Raw genomic sequence first — 27722 nt, forward strand, 5'->3', positions numbered from 1 at the left:
CATACATTTTCACACATGGAAAACTGATCACTGGCAACAATCCCCCCCCCCCTCCTTCTCATGCTACCACTTTTATCCAGTGGCATAGAAACAATCCCACACTAAAACAGCCCAAACACTCATCCAAAATTTCCCCAGAGAGATCTGTGGGAGGGCCTAGAGACCGTTGCCAGCCACCGTTGCCAGCCACAGGGGAGCTGCAGGTTTTTTATTGAGTGAAACACAAGATGACAATTTAATGCTCTTGAGCACCATTACATGTCTGCAGGTGTTGCTTATTTTTAAAGACTATGAGGCCAATTTTTTTTATTTTGATGTTTTGAGTACTATAGTTAATATGATTTTTTCATGGATATGATTGTAATAGTATCAGATTTATTGTTTTGGAATCCATAAACAGGATTTGTGTTCATGGGATTGAAAAAAATAATTCACTAAAGTACTTGTTTCTTTTTGTATGTTTTAGAGAATAATGATTAAAAAGAGACTGGAAATGTTTTTCAGATTTAACATTTTTGCTTTTGTCTATGTTAATATGGTTGCAGTTTTTCTTTTTGCATGTGGGATGATACTCAGGTTCATGGCTTCTACCATAAATATTTCTTTTTTGCTCATTGATTGGAATGGAAAATCTATATTGGTAATGTATAATCAGAGTGAAAAAACATTATGTGCTTTTCTGTTTAACTTGACAAAATTTACCTCTTGCATTCACGAATTAATGTCACTGCCATCATGATGCAGCAAAGGAGAAATGGCCCACCTACGACTTGCGGCGGGTGCAGCCATGCTGAAGATCTGTGAGCAAAAGGGAGTTGGGGACCAATTCACAATCGACCAATTCTACAACCTCTCCTTACTCATGACGGTATGGAAACAGCTACCACTTGAAGCTGTGCTGCCAGTAAACTTGTTGTCTGCATGCAGTAGTAGCAATGTTTCAGGGATTAATGTGGATCACTTGAGTGGTTGTAACTGAAGTAACAGTATTTCTTAAGCTTACTAAATTGATGTTGCTTAAGCTGAATGAAATCATCTGGTATTGGGTTGTCATTGGGTACACAAAAGGTAGTCTGAGTAAATCATCTCCAGTTGTTGCATCTGCTGTGGAGGTGCTGTGCCCCGCTGCATTGATTTCAACCCAGACTGTGTGTGTGAGGGAACAGGACAACCTTCTGTACCTGGGGAGCTGAGATGGGGAGGGATGCTTGAGTGGGATTTGTTTGTTTTGATGTGTGCTTTGACTTGGCCACTCCTCAGTAATAAGGGAGAAAAGGCCTTTGGTGTATGTTTGTGTGTATTTACCTAGTTGTATTATACAGGAAGGGAGCTATGTTCGTGGTGACCCGTCTTTGTATCTTTCAGCATCAAGTTTTTTTCTTAAAATCTTGAATAGTGTTTGCACACACTGTTTCCTTATCTAATTTATTCCAGGTATCCAGCACTCTATATGGGAAGCCTTTTTTTTCAGATCTCTTCTGTAGCTATCCTTTTTGAGTTTCTTTTCATGTCCTCTTGTTTTTCCATTTTCCCATTTTAATAAATCTCTATCTAGGATTTCTATTCCTTTCATGATTCTATAGTCATTAGATCTCCTCTTTCTCTTCTTTGTTCCAGAGTTGGTAGTTCTAATTTGGACAATCTTTGTTCGTATGCTAATTTGGAGAGAGTTGGTACCAACTTTGTTGTTGCTCTGTATTCTTTCTAATTTCTTTATATTCTTTTTAGTACTGGGTGACCATAGTGTTGCTGCATACTCTAAATTTGGCCTTATCAGTGTGACTAGTATTTTCTTCACTATTTCTTCATCCAAATAAATAAAAGCCACTTTTATTGATCTTGGTAAGTTATAGGTTTCACCAACAATTTTGTATATTGGGACATATTCTCTGTGATGATTACTCCCAGATCTTTTTCAGATTCCCCTTTCTTTACTTCTTTCTTTATTTTTTTGGTACTGGGTGACCATAATGATGCAGCATACTCCAGTCTAGACCTTATTGGTGTGGCTAATATTTTTTTAACCATTTCTTTGTCTAAATAGGTAAATGCCAATTTTATTGATCTTGGCAAGTTATGGGATTCTCTGGCAATTTTGTTTATTTGCTTATCAGGGGACAAGTTGTTTTGAGATGATTACTCCCAGGTCTTTTTCAGATCCCACTTTCTTTACTTCCTGTGTTCCAATTGTATATTGTCCTGATATTCTTTTTTGTACTTTTTCCAAACTAATTATGCTACATTTTTTAAAGTTGAAGTCTACTTCCCACTTCTGACTCAATTTCCAAACCTTGTTTAGGTCTTTGTGTGGTAATTCTCAGTCCGTTTTGGTTTTCATTTTCTTAAAAAATTTAGAATTGTCTGCAAAGAAGCTCTTGTAACATTCCACATCTTCATCCATGTCATTCACATAAATAGCAAACATTATTGGAGCCAATACAGATCTCTGTGGAACTCCACTAATCACTTCCTCCCAACCTGAATGCTTCTCTGAGCACCACTCTCATTTTTCTAACATGCAGGAAGTCCCCCATCCAGTTTAGTAGGTTGCCTTGTATCCCTCCTATGTTTTCCAATTTTTTAAATAATTTTTTGCGTAGTACTATGTCAAAGGCTTTTTTTAAGTCTAGGAAAGCACAGTCAGCCTATCCATCCCTTTCTTGTATTATATCTATTAGTCTTGAGTAGAAACAGATTAAGTTTGTAGCACATGGTCTTTCTAGGTAGAATATTCTCTCTAGTGCAAGTTTAATTAAAATTTATGGATAATAATGCATTGTCAAGTGACTTGATGGTGTTGAGGTTACTGATCACCTTTCTTTTGGGAATTGGATACAGCTCAGCAAGGAAGAAGAAAACTGGAGTTAATTTTGTATATTATACAGCATTTGGAGACTTGTCTCGTCATCTGATGTTGAATTACATAAGTTTTTGGAATGACATGGTTATAAATACAAGTAGAATGGTATTTGAGGAGAGCTTAGTGATACCATTCTGTAGAAATGTTAATTAGTGTGGTGGTGGGATTGTGATGGTGGTGAGATGATGGATGGGATTATTGTCAATTGGCTTTTGTTTAGGGTGGGATTATGGTTTAGGTGTGATTGCGATGGTGATGATGATGATTTGGTTTAATGTTGTGAACTCCTAAACCCCTTTATCAGGAGGCTAGGATGGTGCCCCTTACAGAGGACTTTGTAGCATGGAATATAATAAACCATGCCCATGGTCCAACTTGCTGGTGGTAGGGTATGAACCGCCATCACCTTGACCTCTGCCACAAGTACCGAAGCTCTGACCTGCTTGACCAGCAAACATTATAGTGGTTCTACAAGATGAACAATGAAACTACCAATTTTCAAAACCTGTATATATATATATATATTTTTTCTTAAACTTTTTTCTTACAGGACGAATCATCCAATGTGAGAGAGAGGTTCGCCCACAAATTGCACAAAGGCTTAGCACGAGGAATTCCCCACAAGTGCCTCCCATTAGATTTTATGGGGTTCTATGCTCTGGCAGGGCTAGAGCAGGAGCGACAGCTTAAGGGCGCCGTGCGGCAATATATGATTGCTGACATCAATAAAAGAAGAGAATACATTCGCTCCATCACACTATCGGGAGGAAGTAAGTGGACTGGACTGTGGGAGCTCAGATGTATTTGTATTGTTTACAATTTAGGTGCCAAGAGGTGCCAAGATATGAGGGAGGGAGGAGGGTGGAGGGGAGTGGAATATATAGGAAATGGAATAGGTGGGAGTGGTTTCTATGCCTTTTTCTTTGTGGCTACCCCCCATATAGGGGGAAAAAGCCTTTGGTATATGTATGTATGTATGTACAATTTAGGTTTTCTAGATTGTTGTTATCCAGCAGTTACAGTAGCCACGAAAAGTTTGGGCGCAAAATTATAGGCGCCCCAACTTTCCCCTAAACTCAAAACATGCGAAAAATACAACTTTCCACCCAAACTTTTCGCTATTTTTCAATGCTAGCGTTTGTACCCGTATTTAGCCGAGACAATACACACTATTTGGCAACTCTGTTTAGGCGCACTCGATGTCACATGGAGTCACTTTCTAAACATCTCTCACGGAGAGTAGTCTTTTTTTTGCGGTGGTCTCTGTTTTTGTGCCTTGATATCTCCATAATGGGAAGTGGTAAAGAGCTGGAAAGAGACACAGTTGTTACAATCATAACCCTCTATAAGGAGGGTTATAAGTGTAAAGATATTGCTACTCGTGTGGGAATTGGAGTGCGTCAAGTGCAAAAGTGGACCAAGAAATTTCGAGACGAAGGAAGTGACATCATTCGTACTCCAAAGCATCGCTCTGGTCGGCCAAGGAAGATATCAAATCGTACTTATTTAAGATAAGAGGGAGGGTGGAGGGGTGTGGAGTGTATTCAGGGATGGAATGGGTGGGAATGATTTTATGCCTTTTTCTTTTTGGCTACCCCCCTTGTAAGGGGGAAGAAGCCTTGGTATATGTATGTATGTATGTATGTATGTATTTAATGAACCATGTACCCTCATCCCCTTGTGTAGTTCCATTATACAAGGGAGGTAACAAACATGAATGCAGTAATTTAAGAGGGGTTGGTTTGTTGAGTATGATGTGTGGATAATTTTTGATATTGAGGATTGGGAGAGAAATGGAATGAGTAGATAAGAGTAGGGTGGGTTTGAGAGGGGAGAAGGGATAGCTTTAAGCATGGTACACATGAGATGAAGCAGTCTTGTAGTGGATGTGCTGTGTCTTGCTGCATTGCTTCTGACCCAGGGCAATGGGCGAGATGCAGAGATGACCCATCATCCAGGAGGAGCCAAGAAAAGAGGGAGGGAGGGAGGGGTGGTGAATAGGAGTGGAGTATGTAGGGATGAAATGGGTGGGAGTGGATTTATGCCTTCCACTTTGGCTACTTGTAAGGAAAAAAAAAACCTTGGTATATGTATGTACACATGAGATGATTTTATTCTGGCAAAGGTCAGGTGATTTTATTTATCAGAAAGTTGGGTGTATATTGAACTATGGCAGTCCAGAAGCTGCTGTACAGTAATATGAATTCATGTGGCAAACTGTGTTAGCTGGAACAAAATTCATAGTAAATACTAATGTGTTTGGAAGGTTAAGTTAGACACAAGCCCTTCCATGCTCATTATACCGACCTGTTTCCTTCCATAGGTGAGAAGGCATCCAGTCAACTTCCTCACATCATGCCAGACTACATGCTGGTGTTTGCAGTTCCCCTCCTTGCCCACCAACCCACCTTCACAGACCCGACAGATATCGGGCAGTTGACCAACATACGTATGTGCCTATGGTTTATCTTGGAGCCCCTCATGACCAAGAATGATGGCTATTGCTTTGGCTTCTACAAGGCCCTCATTGAACAGATGAAGAATCACAAAGATGCTTTAAAACCTGAAGATGAAGTGTCTAATCAAGTAAGTCCATAGCAAAGGTTGTTCTTGGGATCTTAGGGTTAGGTCAGCCCTTTCCTTTCTGAAGAGGAGCACAGAACTGAGTGAAATAGCATGGCAGTAGACATTCCATTGTTGCCACAAGTTTTGCTGACTGGTAATGTGCACTTGGATGTTGACTGCATGGCTACATAAAGTCAGTAGTTTTAGCACTGTTAAAAGAAATCTTGTGTCCAGTATGGAGACCAGTTGTCACTTCCTCAGAGCAGGAGATTGACAGGGTACTAAAATGGGCATCTTTGTTGCCTATCTTACAGGGCCGCCATCAATTTGCTCTGAATGTGTATAGTGTTAATATGCAATATAAATTATTCTTACATTGACTTTACCATTTTCTTTCCAGAAATTATGGGCTGTTTGTGACTTAGCAATGGGTCTAATTTTATCCAAAACGACCAGCTTTGAAATGCGTGACTTCCCCTCCGAGCCGAGAATACCCCCCATGTATTTTAAGAAACACGAAGATCCTTCCTTTATTAATGGTTAGTATATGTTTGTATCTGCTTCCCTTTGTATTCAGTTTTTCTTGTGACTTTCTTTAGGTGTATTGACCTAACTTCTACTATATATTCCGATCTGGGATCAATCATAGTTATAATTTTCATCTTGTTCTTTTATATTTATCTACATCATGCAAGTCTTTAATTATTCTCTTCATGTAACTTTCTGGCAACAGATCATCTTTGATCAAAGTCCCTACATTTTTTTCCTCCTTTGCATTTGGTATTAGGTTATTTTCCGTTTCATAATTTCTTGTCCATCATTTTATTTTGACCGGTGTCCAAGGTTTACATTTCTTTGTATTGAAGCGGCCTTGCTGTGGATATGCTGTGTCTTCCGACACTGCTTCTGACCCAGGGCAGTGGACAAGGTGAAGGGATGACCCGTCATCCGGGAGGTGCTAAGATAAGAGGGAGGGTGGAGGGGTGTGGAGTGTATTCAGGGATGGAATGGGTGGGAATGATTTGATGCCTTTTCCTTTTTGGCTACCTCACTTGTAAGGGTGAAAAAGCCTTGGTATGTGTATGTATATGTATTGAGATTCATCATCCATTCCCGGCTCCATTCATAAACCTTGTTCAGGTCTTCTTGTCACATTTTGCAATTTTTTTTCTTCACTTTTCATGATCTTGTGTGTTGTTAATCAGAAAGTTTTCCGAGCTCATTCACTAAACTTAATGTGATTGTCATTCTTACCCTACAGTGAAACCTTACTTGCCAGTCGAGCTCCAAGTTTATGCACCCAAAGGATCAACACGGGTCTTGACTGGTGTTAGCAAGAAAGTCCTGCCTTTAACCAAACCTGTGTCGTCCAAACCAAAACTTGATGGTGAAAATATGGAGGTGAGTTTTATGGTTCCTTTGTGTGGGGTTGGCCCAACATCACTTATCCAGGGTTATTGTTTTATCAGGATTAATTCTCGTGGGTTTGCTTTTGAGGTGGTTAGCCTCATCTGTTACAAGGGGGAAAAGGCCTTTTGGTATCTATGAGTAGGATTTTGTGGTTTAGAACTGGAAATTTCCAAATTTAATATTTTGTTGATTGATGAAATGAGGTATTAATTTGATTACTACTTAGTCATATTTTAGTGTGTGTGTCAAGATATGACTTAAGTAGTAATTAAAGTGGGAATAGGAAAGGTGGCAGATAGGGTTGATGAAAGAGTATTGGGATGGCTTGGACTTGGGGAAAGAGTGAATGAAGATTATAAAAAAAGTGTGGAAGGCAGGGGTGAATGGAATGAAGTTGAGGGGATGACTGAGGATGAGATGGATGGATGAGGTGAAAGGGGCATTGAGGAAGAGGGAAATGACTGTTGAGCAAAGAAGGGAGAAGGCAGGGGATAGTGGAGAATGGCCGTTTATGGATGATACTTTGATGCAGCCCAAAGGGATTTCTCTCTTCTCTATTTTCTGTTTGAGGAGACAGAGAATTGGGGGGGGGGGCAGTGATTATGTGAAGCAGCCTTGCTGTGGATGTGCTGTGCCTTGCTGCATTGCTTCAGACCTGGGCAGTGTGCAGGAGACAGGAATGACCCGTCATCCACGAGAAGTTAAGATAAGGGAAACAAGGATAGTGGATAGAAGTGGAGTTGTTGTTGTTGTTGTTGTTGTCGTTCCCTAGACTGTCAGTCTGAGCAGTCCCGTCTCCCCAAGGAATGCTACTGCCGAAACTGGGTTGAAGTTGAAGTTGAAGTGGAGTTGGTTGAAGTGGATGTTTACCTTTGACTTGGCTACATCTCTTATAAGTGGGTAGAAACCCTTTGTAGTCCATCAATTTCGACGATGACAGCTTCTCAGGTTTTCTGGTGGGATATAGATATATAGTAATTAAATATAGATAGATATATAGTAATTAGATTGATACCTCATTTCAGCGGGCAGTGGGGAGGAGACAGGGATAATCTGTCATCCACGAAGAGCTATGGCAGGAGGGAGGAAAGGGTGGTGGGTGGGAGTGGAATGGGTGGGAGAGTTTGCATGCCTTTGACTACCTCCCATATAAGGGGGGAAAGTAAGCCTTGGTATGTAGATAGATAGTCATATTTTGATGAAGGATGCAGCTTAGATTGCCATGTATTTATATTGTAATGGGATGGTGGCCCTCATTCCTTTGTTATTAAGGAACAAAGCAAATCCAGTTATCTGTGATGTAATCTGTTCCATAGTTTTTGGCAATCGATTGTCTTCCAGGTGGTCTGACTATGGGGTTGTTCCTTCCATTCTTTGGGACCATTAGTACGAGATATCCAGAATGGAAAAGGAGCTCGACAAGTCATGCTAAACCAATCCACATGATACAATTATTTTGTAATGAGTGGGATTTGTAAGGAAGAATCTGTGCAGTTGTAGAATTTTCCAATGCATGAAATTATAACATATTGTGTACAAGGTACTCTAATGTATTTGGTGGAAAGTTTCTGCCTCTCAAGTTCATCATACAAATCTCTCTCTCTCTCTCTCTCTCTCTCTCTCTCTCTCTCTCTCTCTCTCTCTCTCTCTCTCTCTCTCTCTCTCTCTCTCTCTCTCTCTCTCTCTCTCTCTCTCTCTCTCTCTCTCTCTCTCTCTCTCTCTCTCTCTCTCTCTCTCTCTCTCTCTCTCTCTCTCTCTCTCTCTCTCTCTCTCTCTCTCTCTCTCTCTCTCTCTCTCTCTCTCTCTCTCTCTCACATATACTTTGCCATTATGGGATCCATTTTTAATTCGGTTCAGTTTCTTCCTGGTGTCATGTTTACCTTCCATTGTGTGTGTGTTTTGAATTGCTAGCATGTAGGATATGAAATATCAGGCAGCATAATTGACAGTAATAGATGGACTTGGATGCCAAAGGAAATTCAGAATGAAATGTGTGACCTGTAAAATTCCTAATGTTTTATTTGTAAGTTAAAATCTCGTATCTCTAAGTTAAGTTGGATATCAAAATCCGACTTGTCCAAATGAATGATTAACCTAAGGTCATGGCATATCACCATGAGAAAGATGATGCTGGGCAGAGGGTAGAGGCATATGAGTGAGCACATTGTGGACATGATGTGCGAGTTGTTTGGTTTGGGATGCAAGGACTGAGTGATTGTGACCTGTTCTTCATCATGAGTATTCTACAATATTTGCTTGTGAACGATCAAAACCTTCTATTGGAAAAGAACCCAAAATCATGAACTTCGTTTTAGATACTGGCATGACCATCAGCCCCTTCAAGGACCTGCCAAGGAGAATCCAGAAAATGTAAAATTTTAGATCCGTAGCAGGCCAGGGCTTTGGTCAGCAGAAGGAAACTCAAATCACAGTCTATGAACAGTTAACCTCTTGAATACGATGATACCTATGTATGTGTCATGAGCCGCAAGTTGGGTACATGAGGATATTGGTGTTGGTTTCCTGATTATATTTATTTTGTAGTTGTAGCTGAGTGACCCCCATAATATATGAACATTTTCTGTGATGTTATATTTATTCAGGGTGAAAGAGAATGAGTATAACAGCAGTAACTATATTTTGTTATGTGCGTATTTGGCTACCACCCGTGTAGGGGGGAAAAAGCCTTTGGTATATGTATGTATGTATGTACGTATTGCCATGCATCATCATATGTCAGGCAACCTGATATGTGTGTGAAAATTTGACTCGTATTGAAGAGGTTAACCACATTTAACTACAGTTCGACAACATTGTTCCAAACAATCAAGATGATATACATACTCTACAAAATACACAAAACAAAACACCAATATTGATAACTGGATGAACCAAAATCATTCCAGTAGAATATCAACGTGCAGAAACCAAAATCTTCCCTAAAGAACACCATATGAAAATTATAGGTACACAGTTCTATGCAAGAGCCCTCAACCCTACTCATCCATCCCATTATGTCACATAACCATGACCAACTGAAAGAATAATAATAAAAAAAGCAGCATACTACACAAACATCTGCAACAACCTTCAAGCTGCACTACAACAGATCCATATTAAAACACAGCAACACTCAGATCATAAAAGAAGCACTTTGAGATAGACCACCAAACTCCCCACTACTTTACATCAGACCACTCCAGACATTAACTTCCCAGAAAAACCCCTCCTGAGATGAGAGAAGCATGAATCACACTTTATCTCACATTACCCCACCCTAACCTTACCCAGACAACAAATCAATATTTCTTCCTTGAGTGACTTGTGAGCCTCTCCAATGGTTGTTGCTCTTTATCTGGGGTAATGGAATGGAAGGAGGTGGACTAAATGCATGTGTAGTGAATATTCAGTGTTGTATATTACTGAAGGTGGAACAACAATTGGATTTGAAGCAACATACAAACCACCTTGAACTTTGGCTGTTGTGCTTGTATATGGCATATGGGTTTATGTATATTGTGTTAGAGAGGGTTAAGGTGTAGGTTAGTGTCACCAGCTAATGATTATTGCCTGTAGTATGGTAATAAATTTTGCAGGCATTAGTTATAGGGAAAGAAGAGTTACATGTCTGATCTGAAATTATGGAAATGTGTGTACATACATATAGCAAAGGCTTTTCTCCCCCGGCTAGGGAGGTAGCCAAAAAACCAAGTCATGAAATCCACTCCCACCCATTCCATCCCCACATACTCTACTCCCATTCAACTCCCACCCTCCCTCTTATCTTGGCTCCTCCTGGATGATGAATTATCCCTGCATCTTTCCCACTGCCCTGGGTCAGAAGCAGTGTCGTAAGGCTAGCACATCCACAGCTAGGCTGCTTCATTAAATTGGTGACTGCCCCCTCTCCATCCCCTCATGCAGGAAAAGAGAATTCAGGGAGAATTCCTTTGGACTGGATCAAATTATTTCTCCACACATACTCCCCCACCCATTCCCTTTCATGCACTACAGCATCATCCATACACTACCATTCTCCAATCACCCCAATCTTCTGTCTTTTCCCATCATTCCTCAACAGACATTCCCCTCTTTCCCAGTGCCCCTTTTACCCCATCCATTCATCTCATCCTTGGTTGCCCCCTCATGTTCACTCCTTCTACCTCTACCTTCCAACTCTTTTACTAATCTTCATTCATTCCATATGTCCAAACCATCCCAATACTCTTTCATCAACCCTATCTCCCAACTCCCTTTCCACCCCTATCCTCTTCCTTATCTCATTTCTCACTCTAGCCTTGTAACCCCTATCGTACTTCTCAGGCACCTCATCTCAACACATTCGAACTCCTCTTCTCTTATGCATGTTTCTGTCCCATACACTGCTGTCAGCACAATTACTCCTCACAGTCTCCTCTTAGCATCCATTACCAAATGTCTATTTCTCTTTGCACTTTTTAATCCCCCAAGACATTAACTTGCTTCTCTCAATCTACATTCTACCTCCACTCCTCCCTATCCTGCCTCATTTGCACCCAAGCATCTAAAACTATCCACTTCCTCCAGTCTCCCCTAATACTCGACTCCAGTCTGTTGCTATTCTCTCCATGTACATCTCATCACCATACTTTTACCCACATTTATCTTCAACTTCCTTCTTTCACACAGCTTCCCAAACTCTGTCACAAGCACAGTGTCATCAGCAAACAACAACAGGCTTATCTCTCACTTTTCTCCATATCCTTTAACCATCTCCAATCCCTGACCCTTGCATTTATCTCTTGCACCACCCCATCCATGTATAAATTGAACAGTCAAGGCACATAACACATCCCTGGTAAGTCTCATCTTTACCTCAGACCACTCATTCTCTCCATTTCTAATTCTAACACAAGCTCTACTACTCTTGTAAAAACTCTTGACTGCTCTTAACAGCTTTCTACCTATCCCATATATATGCAATACCTCCCACAATGCCTTCCTGTCTACCCTGTCATAAGCCTTTTCCAAATCAATAAAAGCCCAAAAAACATCCTTACCTTTTCCTATAGCTTTCTCACATATCTGTCTTTCCACAAAAATCTGATCCATGTAACCCCTACCTGTCCTAAACCCACACTGTTCCTCACCAATTACATCCTCTGTTCCTCTCCTAATCCTCTCAATCAAAACCCTCCCATAAGCCTTCCCAACTACACTTAACAAACTGATCCTTTTGAAACTACTACCCTCACAGTTGTCTCCTTTTCCCTTGTAAAGTGGAACTATACAGGCACTTCTCCAGTCTTCCGGCACTCTACCCTCTCAAACAAACATTAAATAACTCCACCAGCCAGTCATTTGTCATTCACAATAGATGGGAATCTATGCTTTGATTATATGTATGTATGCATACATATATATATATATATATATATATATATATATATATATGAATAAATAAATATATGAATATATATATATATATATATATATATATATATATATATATACACACACCAAAGGCTTTTTCCCCCTTACAAAGGAGGTAGCCATATATGTATGCAAATATATATGTATATATATTATATATATATATATATATATATATATATATATATATATATATATATATATATATATATATATGGTGTGAGATGTAAATGTAAGGATAATGGGTCAGGAATTGGAAATTATTAAAATATGGAGAAAAGGGGGAGATAAGCCAGTTGTTGTTTGCTGATGACACTGTGGCAGGATCAGAGGAGGGATTGAGAAAGTTAGTGACAGAGTTTGGGAAGGTGTGCAAAAGAAGGAAGTTGAAGATAAATGTGGGTAAAAGTAAGGTGATGAGATGTACAAAGGGAGAAAGTGGCAGCAGACTGGAAGTGAGTATTAAGGGAGAGAGACTGGAGGAAGTAGATAGTTTTAGATACTTGGGTGCGAATGTGGTGGAAAAGGGAGTGGAGGTGGAGATAGAATGTAGATTGAGAAAAGAAAGTAAATGCCTTGGGGAATTAAAAAGTGCAATGAGAAATAGATATTTGGGAATGGATGGTAATAGGAGATTGTGAGAAGTAGTTATTGTGCAGACAACACTGTGGGTAAGAGAGGAGAAGTTTGAATGTGTTTGAGATGAGGTGGCTGAGAAGTATGATAGGGGTTAGGCTGGATAGAGTGAGAAAAGAGGAGGTTGGGAGGAGAACGGGGGTAGAAAGGGAGTTGGGAGATAGGGTTGATGAAAGAGTATTGGGATGGTTTGGACACATGGAAAGAATGAATGAAGAAAGATTAGTAAAAGATATGTGGAAGGCAGAAGTAGAAGGAGTGAACATGAGGGGGTGACCAAGAATGAGATGAATGGATATGGGTAAAAGGGGCATTGGGAAAGGGGAATGTCTGTTAAGGAAGGAAGAGAGAGGTAGGGGGGAATGGAGAGTGGTTGTTTATGGATGATGCTGTGATGCATGAAAGAGAGTGAGTTGGGGGTGGGGGTGAGGGAGTATGTGTGAAAAAATAATTCGACACAGCCCAAAGGGATTTCTCCCCGTCTTCTCATTTTATGCATAAGGGGGATGGAGAGGGGGGTTGTCGATTTAATTAAGTAGCCTTGCTGTGGATGTGCTTTGTCTTGCGACACTGCTTCTGACCCAGGGCACTGGGTGAGATGCAGGGATGACCTGTCATCCAAGAGGAGCCAAGATAAGAGGGAGGGAGGGGCGTGAATGGGAGTGGAGTATGTGGGGATGGAATGGGTGGAAGTGGATTTTATGCCTTTGTTTTTTTGGCTACCTCCCTTGTAAGGTGGAAAAACCTTTGGTATACGTATTTGTGTGCTTGTATTTACCTACAGTGAGACCTCTCATTAACGGACATTAATTAGCTGTGTTTGCTGTGTTTTTGCTGTGTTTTCGGTGTTTTGGAGTGGTTTTTGGGTGGCATAGTGATTGCATGCACTAAACAACAGCACCACAAACACCGAAAACACAGCGAAAGCACCGCAAACGCAGCCAATCAACGTCCGTTAATGAGAGGTCTCACTGTAGTTGTATTATACGGGAAGAGAGCTATGCTTGTAGTGACATCTTTGTATCTTTCAGCATCTAGTCTGTTCTTAAATTCTTGTTTAGTTTTTGTGCACACTATTGCCTCATGCAATTTGTTCCAGATATCTACCACTGTATGGAAAACAATTCTTTCTCAGAACATTTCTGTAACTATCCTTTTTGAGTTTCTTTTCAAGTCCACTTTTTTTTTCTTTTATCCCACTTTGATAAGTCTTCTCTGTCGAGGACTTCCATACCTTTCATAATTCTGTAAATGGCCAGTAGATCTCCTCTTTCTCTTAATGCCAGGGTTGGTAGTTCCAATTTGGACGATGTTTGTTCCTTCACTTCTTTTTTCAAAGCCTCATTTTTTTTTATCTTCATTTTTCAATCTTTCGTTTTCACTTCTGACCATTTTTAATTCCTTTTTAGATCATTAACCCCTTCCATACGGTACTGCACATGTAGGCGGCATGAGGAGCAAGTGGATACGCGAGGCTGCCATATCGGCGTCTTGATTATATTTATTGTAGTTGCCCCTGTGTAATGACATACTCTCTAAACTGTCTTCATCACATTTTCTATGGTTATCAAAATTCACGGGTGAAAGAGAGAACGATCGATATAAGCGGTGACTATATTTTATGATGCGAGTATTATTACGACACAACATATGTCTGACAGCTAATGCTGCCCGCGAGATTTTGAACCGTACTGAAGAGGTTAAGCTCCCTGTTAGTCTCGGCACTAGCTCTTTTTAGTCGGTTTACCTCTCTCTACATTGTCCTGTATTCAGCTTTCAGATCCATTAGTTCCTCTATCAATTCCGCAACCTCCCAATTTCTTAGGACTATTTTATACCTTGATTCTCTTTCCACTTCTAAACCTCTACCTAGTATTCCACTTTCTTTTATAAACCCTGAAAATACATTATTATCAAACCTATGAGTTGATATTGGGGTTTCAGTCATACAAGATTTCTTAGGTATGACCCCCAATGGTGATTCCACTTTGCTGACATCCAATCTTCTCTTTGTTGGTTCACTTTTTCACCTTTCTCCTTTATGAGTAAAAGCAGCAACGACTGCAACAGCACTGTAGGAGAGAGGCCAAACGCAGAGTATGGGATCCATTATATTTGACGTTGCGCCCAGCAGGGCTTCTTCAGAAATAACACAGTTGAGAAACATTTTACTCCTTTTATAGCCCGAGCTTGTGCGGAGAAACAAACATTAAAATGGTGTACACACATTTTTAAGTTTGTTTCTCAACTGTGTTATTTCTGAAGAAGACCTGCTCGACGAAATGTCAAATATATTGGATCCCACACTCTGCGTTTGGCCTCTCTTTCTCCTTTATCATTCTCCATTTTGTGTATTGAATAATAATGTTGAATTTACTCTATTTTATCATTTCGGTCACTCAAACACAGCTCTCTTTCCCGAATGTAAATACAAACTAGGTGTTTCCTTCGAATTTATCGAAAAAGCGCTGTATATCAGCTCATTTCTAGCTGTCCGTTTCTGACTGTGGTTCATGCTCAAGTGTGCGTGTGTAAATATGTGTACATGTGTGTGAGAGAGAGAAAGAGTTAGGTAGGTTTCCTTTCATCATAGTTCAAGTTTATGTTGTACTGTATATTCATTTATAAGGTTTAATATGTATTGTGGTAATATATGATTTCTTCTGGACTTTGTGTGTTTTTTATATTATTATGTATATGATGGTTTTGGTATTGCTAGTAAGCTTAAGTGCTTTTTTATTTTGTATTAATTACCTGATATCTACATGTAGGCCTCAGAAATATACTCCTGGCATGTACAGTAAGAGATGTAATGATTTAATGCATTTCTTTACAAAGTATTTATGCTCATGTCAGCTGTGCATAATGTTCTTAGATACTCCTTGTCCATATAGTACTCAGTAAGACTAGGATGCATATATACTATTTGTGGATGTATGGTACAAGTGTTGATGTGCACACTTGTACGCATGCTACAACAGGAGACCGGCTGCCCCTCGGCCTGCATCGACCTTCCCTTACTGGAGGAGGTGGTCACCATGAAGGTAGTCCTTGCCTGTGTATGTACTGGTTGTGGCTTGTGTGTTTGTGAATGTGGTTACCAGGTCAGGTGCAGGGTTTGCTGTCATCTGGTTGCCCTAAACATGGTCATGCTGGTCTCTGGCAGAAGGGAACTGCTGAGATTCAACTTGAATTAGTTACTTGAAAATAATGAAATGCAGCACATTTACTTGTGCATTGGATGTATTGTTATTATTATTGTGTTGACCTAGATTAACCTCTTCACTTTGGGGGTGTCATATCCTATAAACTTGTTGAGAAGAAAATTTGAATATGCCACCGAGTTAATAAATTGGGAATGTCTGATAGCTTCAGTCCAAAGTCAGTCTTGTGTTCAGTGAAGTTGAGTGGTAACCAAAACAACCTTTGAAAGTATGTTGCCATTGTGAAGGGGTTAATGTGTTACAGTATTTGTTTCTAATTGGTTTGCTTTGACTTTGAAGATGTTGGTTTGGTCTGCCGTACAGACTTGCATTTAATGACATGTGTTTGGTTTCGCTTATTCACATTTAGTTGGTTCTCTTGATCATATATGGACTTAGAACTTGCACTAGCTAAAGCATATTACCAGGAATTATTAGTATGTTTATTTAACTGCTTGCATAATCTTCATATAGGGTCTATATAAGATTTAAGCAATCAGTACTCCCTGTGAACCATAGTCATGCAGTCTTTTATGATTGGAGACTAATCTATATTCAAAGAGGATTATTGACCCTTTTTAACTTCTATTGGATGACATAGTAAAGGAGGTGAACTTGAATGTTAGGCAGAGGTTGGAAATTAGGTGAGAATAGAAGGACTTGGGAAGTGAAGGAGTTGTCTTGTGCAGATGACACTGCATTGTGTCAAATTCTGAAATGGCAACAAAGCTTGGAAAAGTATGAGAGACAAAAGCTTCAAGTGAACATGGGAAAAATTAAAGTTACAAGTTGTACAAGGAATGATGACAGTAGGAAGTTGAATGTGAGTAGAAGGTGTGCGGCTGGAGGAAATAGGATCATGTGAAAGTGAATTGAGGAATTGAGGTGAAGGTGAATTTTAGTGTAAAAGAAGCAAGTAAATATCAAAGTGAGATCAGAAGTGCTATGACAAATAGGTATTTGGGTTGTATGAAGGAGTAATTGCACCTATAGGGCTGTATGGAGAAGATGGTGGTGGTGGTGGTGAGGAGTCTGCCAGGAGGCACTGAGTAGTTGCATCCAAAACTGTCACCTTTTCCCTATTATGCGCTTTGACTGTTGGGGCAGGTAACAGTCATTGCAGGGAATCGGAGAAGAGTGCAGTATTCAAATCCACAGCTGAGTGCAAGACCAGCATACTTCCATCACTACGCTATGGAGTAGAAATTTGGAATATAAAGGGGAGCAGAGAGGAAGAGTCTAAATATTTTCGATTTGAGGTGTTCGTAAATAGAAAGTGTTGCAAGAATGAATAACATAACTAATGCGGTAGTGAAACAGAATGAGGAATTGAAGAGGTGTGTCAGATTAGTTAGCCCAGAAGGCTGAGGTGGTTTGGGTATTTAGACTGCACGGATCAGGAAAGTCTAAGAGATCATGGAAAGCAGAAGTAGATGAAGTAAATTGAAGATGAAGACCAAAAATGTGGTGGATGGATGGGGTGAAAGGGACCTTGGATGTAAATAGAATGTGTTGAAAAAGGAAGAGTGCAAAAGATAGATATGAAAGGATGAAGAAGTGATGCAACCTGAAGAAATATTCTTCTCCTCTGCTTTGTAGATTATTTTGTGTGGATAAGTTGAGTTGATTGATTAATTAATTGTTGCCTCAAGTTTCACTAAGTGGAAAACTCACAGCCCCACAGTGGCTGACAACAGCTCTCAGGCATTCCCATAGATCTTTCTGGGAAGAAACAATGGACTGTTGTCTCTGTGGTTGTATTGGTGTCGAAGTGTTTCTTTGTCATTAGCTGAAAGTGGTAGGAGATGGGAGCAATCACTGGTCGTCATCTCTTCATGTGTAAAAAGGTTTAAGAAATACAGTTGAAGTTGATAGACATAGAAAGGGATCTTGGGTCCAGCCCAAAGACTGAGTGCCAGCCTCCCAGGGCTGCATCAAATGATGGAAGTGAAAGGGGTTATGAGTTTTGAAAATAGGTACCTCTGCTGTCCATCTTGTAGGACAACTACATGGAGTTACCTGTCATTGGTCCCTCATCTTGTGATAAAGTAGTAAACCAGGTCCAGCTGTCAGGCCCTGCTGTGGAAGAGCTATGCCTCACTATTTTGCCTTTGACAAAGACCTTTTCATAGGAGATAGGAATGACCCTTGAGTCTAGAAATACTGGTGTGTGTGTGTGTGTGTGAAACAAGGAAGTTGAAGATAAATGTGGGTAAAAGTAAGGTGATGAGATGTACAAAGGGAGAAAGTGGCAGCAGACTGGAAGTGAGTATTAATGGAGAGAGACTAGAGGAAGTGGATAGTTTTAGATACTTGGGTGCAAATGTGGCAGGAAAGGGAGGAGTGGAAGTGGAGGTAGAATGTAGATTGAGAGAAGTGAGTAAATGCCTTGGTGGATTAAAAAGTGTAATGAGAAATAGACATCTGGGAATGGATGCTAAAAGGAGATTGTATGAAGGAGTGATTGTGCCAACGGCACTGTATGGGACAGAAACATGGAGTTTGAATCTGTTTGAGATGATGTGTCTGAGAAGTATGATAGGGGTTACTATGCTGGATAGAGTGAGAAATGATGAGATGAGAACAGGGGTGGAAAGGAATTGGGAGATAGGGTGGATGAAAGAGTATTGGGATGGTTTGGACACATGGAAAGAATGAGTGAAGAAAGACTAGTAAAAGAGGTGTGGAAGGCAGATGTGGTAGGAGTGAATATGAGGGGTTGACCTAGGATGAAATGGATTCAAAGAGCAATGACAAAGATGGCACCAATACTCTAAATTGACATACGAACATAGACTGTCCAAACTGAAACTATCAACCCTGGAACAAAGAAGAGAAAAAGGAGATCTACTGACCATTTACAGAATTATGAAAGGGATGGAAGTTCTCGAAAAAGATGATTTATTAAAGTGGGATAAGAGAAAAACAAGAGGACACGATAAGAAACTCAAAAAGGATAGTTATAGAAGAGATCTGAAAAAGAATAGCTTCCCATACGGAGTGGTAGACATCTGGAACAAATTGGATGAGGCAACAGTGTGTGCAAAAACTGTACAAGAATTTAAGAACACACTAGTGCTGAAAGATACAAAGATGGGTCACTATGAGCATAGCTGTCTTCCTGTGCAATACAACTATGTAAATACACACACAGGACAATAAACAATTGAAACAAAGGAAGTAAAGAAAGTGGGATCTGAAAAAGACCTGGGAGTAATTATCACAAATGACTTGTCCCCTGATAAGCAAATAAACAAAATTGTCAGAGAATCCTATAACATGCTAAGATCAATAAAAGTGGCGTTTACCTATTTAGACGAAGAAACGATAAAAAAAATATTAGTCACACTAATAAGGCCTAGACTGGAGTATGCTGCAACATTATGGTCACCCAGTACCAAAAAGAATATAAAGAAAATTGAAAGAATCCAGAGAGCAACCACGAAAATGGCCCCAGCACTTTCAAACTTGTCATATAAAGAGAGACTGGCTAAATTGAAGTTACCAACTTTGGAACAAAGAAGAGAGAGGTGAGCTACTGACCATCTACAGAATCATGAAAGGCACGGAAATACTTGATAAAGAGGACTTACTAAATTGGGACAAGAGAAATACAATCTCAAATTGGATGAAACAATAGTGTGTGCAAACACCATACAAGAATTTAGTAACAAACTAGATGTTGTGAAATACAAAGATGGGTCATTACGAGGATAGCTCCCCTTCCCGTATAATACATCTAGGTAAATACACACACACACACGTGCAAGTCCTTTCTGAAATACAAAGAAGGGTCATTACGAGGATAGCTCCCCTTCCCGTATAATACATCTAGGTAAATACACGCACAGACACGTACAAGTTCTTTCTGCTATCCACCATACACATCTCTCCTCTATCACTCACTTTCACCACTGTTGTCCCCTACTGTATGTTATGAAAGGCAATTAAATGGATCAAAAGATGGATATAAGGGCTCCCTCCTTTAATATTTTCCTCTTATATAGAGTCAGGGTGAAATTTTTGTTTTGATTCCTCCACTTTACATATAATGAGTATTAAGGCCCCAGTATATAGTTTTGTATATTGCAGTGTATGTTTGCATATTGCAGTCCACTCGCTAAATTCTGTTTTGGCAAGCACCAGACAATTATTTTGCTACTTAGGTTGCTGACTATGTCCAAGGTATGATCTTATTATTTATGAGGAAGTTCACTTGCACCTCAAACAATGCAATGGAATGTTTAGGCCTGTCTAGGCAGTCAATAGTGTGTCGCAATAATGAGAAGGTATTAAAATATGAAGATGGTGACATGTTTGAAGTGAATGGGTTGTATTGTTTTTCATTATTTTACATGTTACAAGAGGACATAGAATGTCTGTTGAGGAGGGAAGCGAGTGTAAAAAAAAGGAATGAATAGAGGGAGATTGTAAATGAAGAAAAGGTTGATATGGCTTGAAGGGATGTTCTCATTTGTCTCAGATTTTGAATAGGGAATGAGGGGGCTACCATATGAAGCAGTGAGGTAAACCAACTTTGGCTGTTGAGCCATGCTGTGGAAGTGCATTGCCCCCAACCCAAGCAGTGTGGTGGGAAATGGGTGATCCTTCATAAGGAACTAAAGTGGGAGATGCTTGAAAGTGGGTTTTTGTGTATGAAGTGGACATGCTTTGATATAGCCGTCTCTCTCATAAGGAAGAAGGGGTCTATATAGAGTATTGACTGCATGAGTTATGCATTCAGTCATTTTTGGGACAACAATGACATCCCAACAGACCAGTCATGCATTCAGTATTTTTGGGACAACAATGACATCCTAACAGACCAGTCATGCAGCATTCTTTTATGATAGGAGATTAATCTCCAGTTGGAAAAGAATGCTGATCACTTTTAACTTCTAATAATATCCCTCCAATCTGCTGCTCTCCTTCAATCTTTCCTACCACCTCCAGTTCTTTGGTGCATTATTGTCTCCAACGATAGAGACACTGGCTATTGCTGACAAAATAAATGGTATGGTATGTTTGTTACTACTTATTAGCTCTTCACATAGAACAATATATGTTTTAAGGTAGGCTTATGCTCAATAGGTTGTAGTTGAGTGTTTTTGAATGTAAGAGGTTAATCAGAAATTTTGGGGTGGGTGGGGGTGAGGAAAAAGAAAAAGAAAAAATCTCTTTTGAGCACCCAAACATCTTAGTAAAATCCAAAAATAGAGCCAAACTGCGTGATATATAATTACGTTGAAAAGTGTGTGATGGGAAATTGTCAGGTCATACTGCCCAGCAGAAGTTTTATGTGGAACTGAAGGAAGGGAGGGGAATAAGGTATTGAATTACATGTGTGGGAAGCAAGTAGAGGTGGATGACAGAATTTGAGAGGAAAATGCTGAGACATTATTCAGTGAGTGATTTAAAGGTGTTGGTGCATGAAATGCATGCAAGAGAAAGTAGGTTAGGATGTCTTATATGTATAACTATTGAAAAAAGAAAGTGGAAGAATTGGAAATAAGAGCGTACATGTGGAAATTGGAGGAGACCAGAGACAAAGCCATATGAAGATGGTGAACTGGAGTCGTGAATGAGGTAGATATGGTCATTGGTTAGAAGTAAGAGTGATACATTGTGGAGACATAGTAGGTAATGTTATGGCTCACTGAATTAGTGAACTTGTTAAAACTGGTAATGACCGAGTGACTCCCCAGATTTATTTTAACCCCGTCCCTATGATAATGCTGTTTATGTATTTTATTCTGATTAACACCACTGTAATTTTACTAGTATTTAACCTATAAATCATTAGTGCAGGAATTAAGGTTATTTTCATCTTTTAGCCTCTTTTACATATTTAACATTTTGTTGTGGCTAGTGGTTTTTATTCAATTTTAAGTAATTACACCAAAGCAGAGGTCAAGTTGTGAACTCTTAAAATGAATGATGCAACAAATCATTAGGAGTAGTCTTTGCAGACTCATTTTTTGTCCTTATGGCAGAGTGAATAATTTTCAGTTCTGGATCAGTGGGAAGGCCAATGGTCTTACAACAGTAGCATTATTTACTGTTTTAAGTTTTTGGTGAATAGAGTTAGTGTGTAAGTGTTACTAAGAAGGAGACTGTGAATGTAAATGGGTTAAGTTATAAGTGGAGAGTGCTACAAGAGGGGTTGTGTTGGTGGTTTTGGAAGCTGTGACTGAAAACCAAAGGGTAAAACAATCTTGATTCTTGTGTTGCTGTGACTGTCACACATAAAGGAGGAGGCATTTGTTATTAGTTTGTTGTGTGTTGGTTCAGATGATGTTTCGAGGGTCTGTAGGGATGTGTAGGATCATTTCAGTGTGTACAGGAACTTGCGTGCCATTGAGAATGTGCCGAGAATTGTGCCGAGAGAATGAATATTAATGTTTTGAAGTTTTGTTTACTTTCTACCAATGGGTGCCATGATTGTGGTCACAAATATCATCCTTCTTGGTAGTTCAGTTTGAATTACTGCAGCTGATCTGAGATTGAACTCCTAATCTCATAGTCATTTATTTGCATGTGTTATAAAGTTGCAAAGCTCTAAGAATGAAATTTTTTAGTTGAAGGATATATTTCAGAATATGAAGTGATCTGAGAGTGGCAAATTGCTGAACTGAATAGTGCTTGAAAGACTTTTTGCACCTTCTGGCTGTTAGTCACTGTAATGCTTCTTAGATTGTATTTACACCACTTTTAATTTCATTTCAGTGTGACATGATGTTTTTACATATTTATGTACCACAGTCACAAGACAGAAGAATATCATGCATAGTGTTTAGAAAGATATATATATTTTTTTATTATTATCACTGCCCCTTTATATTAGTATGGTTGTTGTAAGAGAATATTGCTTCTGATTTGGTATTGCCTGTGCATTTCATTTGCTTAAATTATAATTGTCCCAGGATGGTATGTCAGAGGATGACAGTCTAGCTGGACCTAGTAGGAAGAGAGCACGACCACAAGGCACATCAGGCGAGGCTGAACAGGATGGCCTGACATATAACAGCTTGGATGAATTACCCATGAAGAAAGGACGATCAACGTTACTGCCTACCAAACCTAAGTATGTGCTGTACTATGTTTGACTTTTCTCCCTGTATGGAGGAATTATTTAATTTTTTTTTGCTGTTGTTTGAATGTGAATTATAGATGAAAATTGTGCTGCTAAATTTTGCTAAATTGTTGTTTTGTTTTCTTTGCAGTTTAGTTTCCAAAGAGACAAATGGGAAGACGTGAGTAGTGCCAGTGGGGAGTAATGGTTTGCCAAGAACTAAGTAGAAGTTGATGGGAAGTAGTTGATGAATTGATTCACAGGAGTCAAAGAATGAAATAGAAGTGATGGATTGACTCCATAGTAATCAAGGAATGGTAGAACATTATTTTGCAAAGTAGAAATTGAGAGTTGACTAACTTTCATAGTGGTCATGGTATAGTAGAACTATTCTTGAAGTAGAAATTGATACTGGTTTGACACAGAATGTCAAATGACTCTTGGAAGAAGATTTCCTGAAGTGTTGGATCGTGACTAGTATGAAGTGTACAGGTGTTGGAGTACCCACGCCATCACCATGCTGGAAAGACCAGAGAAATATTTGTGGAAGGTCACATGGAAAAATGCCTGGTATAACACCCTGGAAAATGTAGTGTTAACCTTTTAGTTACACACACACACGTAGATGGAATGCAAGTTGCGAGATAATGACTCCATGTGAGACATTTCACTTGACTTGAACAAGATTAGGTATTTTTGAGGAGTAATGGAAGTTCTCTTTTGTTCGTGTTATTGGAACAGTTAGCAAGAGCAGGGCTGACTGTCCAGCACTACAGAAGGACATTTTGTACCTGGGCAAGTCCGTGGTTAAGAAATGGACCTTCTGTAGTGACCACAAAGCTGGCTGATGAGTGTTGTGACCAAACTGTATTGCTTGGTCAGAATGCAGTGGTCACAAGGTAGAACGTGGTTACTGCCAAGCATTATCTGATCCAAGTGTTTAGACCAAAAAGTATAAGCTGGTGAGACTGCCATAACCACAAAGCCCTGGCCAGTATACACATAAGTAGAATCAGTGATAGGTCCTTTCCAAGTAGATTGAGAAACAGTGTCCCATCGCTTAAGTCATGGATTCCAAACAATGGCTTGTATGTGTCCATAACCCTTGTTATTCTGTGATGCTGTTTATGTATTTTGTTCTGGCAAATTTCAGACAATTTTATTCAAGTGAGGGGACAGACAAAATGTGCTCTTGGTTAGTTGAGACTCCATTTTGTATGAAGTTTGTCCCCCAGCAGGTGGGTGAAATTATCTAGCAGAATGTAATCTGTAAATTGCATCATCAGTTTGAAGGGGCTAATTTAGACAAGGAAACACGAGTCCAGTCTTATGTTGCAGGCTCTTTTTGTTGCCGAAGGAAGTGAGAGATACATCACAAATCAAAGAGTATCTCGGAAACTTGCCCAAGATGTTGGAAGGATTCCTGTAGGGAAAGTAGATTTGCTTTTTATTTATTTGCAGTGTAATAGGGCCAGAATGATTGAAACGACGTCATTGGTTGCTAGTAAAGGTGCACAGAAGGTAGGAGGGTAGGAAGTTTGTTGATGCTAGGGAAGGCAAATCACATAAATGCCAACCACTTGCAGAGAAAGTCCTTTGATATCCTGAAACCAATGCCCTTTTCATCTTTCTTTTGCGCTGAGTGGAAATGTGCTGTGTCATGCAGAGGCTTTGGAAGGATGTTATATTAATTGAGTGACCTGATCTCAGTGTCTTTCAGGCAGTTTGTTTTAAATTTCGGACATCTGAGAAGTAGCCTTTTGTTTTTCTAATGCCTGTGTAGGAAAAACACTACAAGCCCACAAGAGTATGCATGTGTAAATATACCCTCGTGCACACATGTATGCATGCTGATACGCAAGGATGCAGTGGGATATTAGGGCATGCAGTGATGCAAATAGCCACATGCGTGCATGATGCACATATGTATGACAGATATGTGCATGACATTTGCATTAAGCATACATGCTCATGGTGCACATATATTACATGCACATAATGCATTCCTTGCAGGTGTTAATAAGCACATGCTCCTGTATACTTACATTCATTTGTACGGTATTGTTGCACAAGTATTTCTCTCTGTCTCTCTCTCTCTCTCTCTCTCTCTCTCTCTCTCTCTCTCTCTCTCTCTCTCTCTCTCTCTCTCTCTCTCTCTCTCTCTCTCTCTGTCTCTCTGTCTCTCTGTCTCTGTCTCTGTCTCTCTCTCTGTCTCTCTCTCTCTCTGTCTCTCTCTCTCTCTCTCTGTCTCTCTCTCTCTCTGTCTCTCTCTCTCTCTGTCTCTGTCTCTCTCTCTCTGTCTCTCTCTCTCTCTGTCTCTCTCTCTCTCTGTCTCTCTCTCTGTCTCTCTCTCTCTCTGTCTCTCTCTCTCTGTCTCTCTCTCTCTCTCTCTCTCTCTCTCTCTCTCTCTCTCTCTCTGTCTCTCTCTGTCTCTCTCTCTGTCTCTCTCTCTGTCTCTCTCTCTCTCTCTCTCTGTCTCTCTCTCTCTCTCTCTCTCTCTCTCTCTCTCTCTCTCTCTCTCTCTCTCTCTCTCTCTCTCTCTCTCTATCTATCTATCTATCTACACCCACCCACACACACGCAAAAAACATGAGTTTGGCTCCATTACTGTATAGTAAACCCTTTCTACTGAACCTTGTTGCCCTAAAATTCAGCAACATTAACTGTGTGAGACCTACTGACCATTCCTCTGATATAACAAATAAGGAATATGCAGTGCAATGTTTGATACAGATGGCAGGTGCATGGCACATTCTGAGTACATATGTATGTACAGTATGTGTATTTGGCTATAATGACAAAGCCTCCCCCCCAATTAGTTCGATATATCGAGGGTATACTGTATAATCCAATTAGGTAAATATACACATGTGTATGTGCACTTGGACCTCGTCATAGTAAATTAACTAAGAAGCTAAAAAAAAAAAAAGCAAAGTATTGGAAATGGAAACTCAGTAAGATGATCAATAAATTACTCTTATAAAGCAAAAGAGGAAATATTTTGGTGTTGGTCATGGATACCTCATCACCTGACAAACCTATGAGCACAATTACGGGTGAAACATAGTCTAGATGATAATAAAAGTGGCTTTTTACGGGGCTTTTCACTATGTGCATGATGAGATATTGGGAAAAATAAAATAAAATTCCTTGAATTGGAAAATAAAGCAGTGGTGTGATCTATATGGACAAGATTGAGAGTATTCAAAGAGCAACAGTTAAATTGATTCCCAGCCTAGCAGATTGATCAATCAGTCCATTGCTACAGGTCTTTTGCAGGAGATTTGTGGCTCCATGCACGTAAAACATTTGAAGAAAGACTAAAAGCACTGGATCTGGCATCATAGAAAAAAAAAGAGAGAGAGAGAAAGGGGTGATGTAATAGTGTTGGGGACATTAAAGGGAAGAAAAAAATGACAGAAGGAATTAGTGTGGGACAAGAGAGTCCATAAGGACATGGAAACACATTAGAAAAAAATCACATGTCTAAAGGATATCAAGAAAGAGTTTGCTGTATAGATCCTTCAACCAAAATAGGTTAGAATTTGAAATAGCTTAAGCTAAGTTCATAGGCAAATTCAAAACTAGATATGATAGTTGGAGTATAAGAGACAGGACCCCCCACAAATGTAGCTCCTTCCCTGCATATTAGAATTAGGTAAACACGCATGTACTAGCACACACTTATGCACACATGCACATATGTGCACACACACACACACACACACACACACACACACACACAAACAGAAACACAAACATGCACACTCTTGCAAATACTTATGTAAGTGCACACAGAGAAAATGAGGTGTCTAAATTGAAAGTATGTGGATTTTCCAGTTTTATTTGAAGTTATTGATCCCAAATAACTGGGAGAAAAGTGCATGGAAGAAACTGATGAAGTTCAGGTTAAGAATAAGAATGATAATAGCCAGCTATGGTGATGGTGACGGGAATGATAATGCAATATGTGCATGCGGGAAACAGAGTTCATGATATTAGAGAGTTTGAACTGTTTATTTTTCATAAGAAAAATGGTCAGTATTTCCGTCTTGCTGGGAAAGCCATGGATAGAAGGAGTGGGCTTATCCAGAAAGACCTCTGCAGATTCATTTCTAGTTTAACTTTGATCCTTGGGGATGCATTTGTGGTGTGAGGGAAGAGATACTATATATGGAAGGGTGAGTTGTGGAAGTATAGCCTGCAAGTGCTTTGCAACACAGAGTAGTTGGTGGTTAATGATCAAGTTGGTTGAGGAATGTTGAATTGTTCGTTGTGTATGAAATTCTAGCGATGCTTATGTAGACCAGTAGTGAAGATTGGCACATTGATGTGGAGTTAAGGTGGGCCAATTCTGAAGGATGGCAGGATTGCAATGGTGTTGGTTATGTGTGGGAGAGATTGATCAGTTTTGGTGATGTGTGGTGGTACAAGAATGCCTAATTATATATTTGTTAGTGTTTGGAGGGCTAAAGGAATGCTTCACACAAGGTTGGAAATTTTTTATTATGGTTTGTGTCTGGAGCCCGAAAAAAATGCCTAAGTCGTAGGTTAGTGTAAAAAA

At 39.7% G+C, this 27722-nt stretch overlaps 1 protein-coding gene across 5 annotated transcripts in view; it reads left to right on the forward strand.

The window, feature by feature from the left end:
- The window catches only part of pds5 (cohesin associated factor B pds5), a 78647-nt gene that overhangs the window by 31486 nt on the left and 19439 nt on the right, over nucleotides 1-27722 (forward strand). For 4 of the 5 annotated variants that reach the window (XM_076175277.1, XM_076175279.1, XM_076175280.1 and 1 more), the window contains exons 17-24: nucleotides 745-868; nucleotides 3411-3630; nucleotides 5184-5446; nucleotides 5826-5964; nucleotides 6687-6826; nucleotides 15865-15927; nucleotides 23010-23170; nucleotides 23310-23339. In XM_076175277.1, coding sequence (XP_076031392.1) covers nucleotides 745-868; nucleotides 3411-3630; nucleotides 5184-5446; nucleotides 5826-5964; nucleotides 6687-6826; nucleotides 15865-15927; nucleotides 23010-23170; nucleotides 23310-23339 — 1140 coding nt within the window. The remainder of the gene's footprint in view (nucleotides 1-744; nucleotides 869-3410; nucleotides 3631-5183; nucleotides 5447-5825; nucleotides 5965-6686; nucleotides 6827-15864; nucleotides 15928-23009; nucleotides 23171-23309; nucleotides 23340-27722) is intronic. The other variant, XM_076175281.1, reaches the window with a different exon arrangement.

Source organism: Oratosquilla oratoria, chromosome 37 (genome assembly GCF_046742065.1).
Source record: "Oratosquilla oratoria isolate Oo_2021 chromosome 37, ASM4674206v1, whole genome shotgun sequence".
Lineage (NCBI taxonomy): Eukaryota > Metazoa > Arthropoda > Malacostraca > Stomatopoda > Squillidae > Oratosquilla > Oratosquilla oratoria.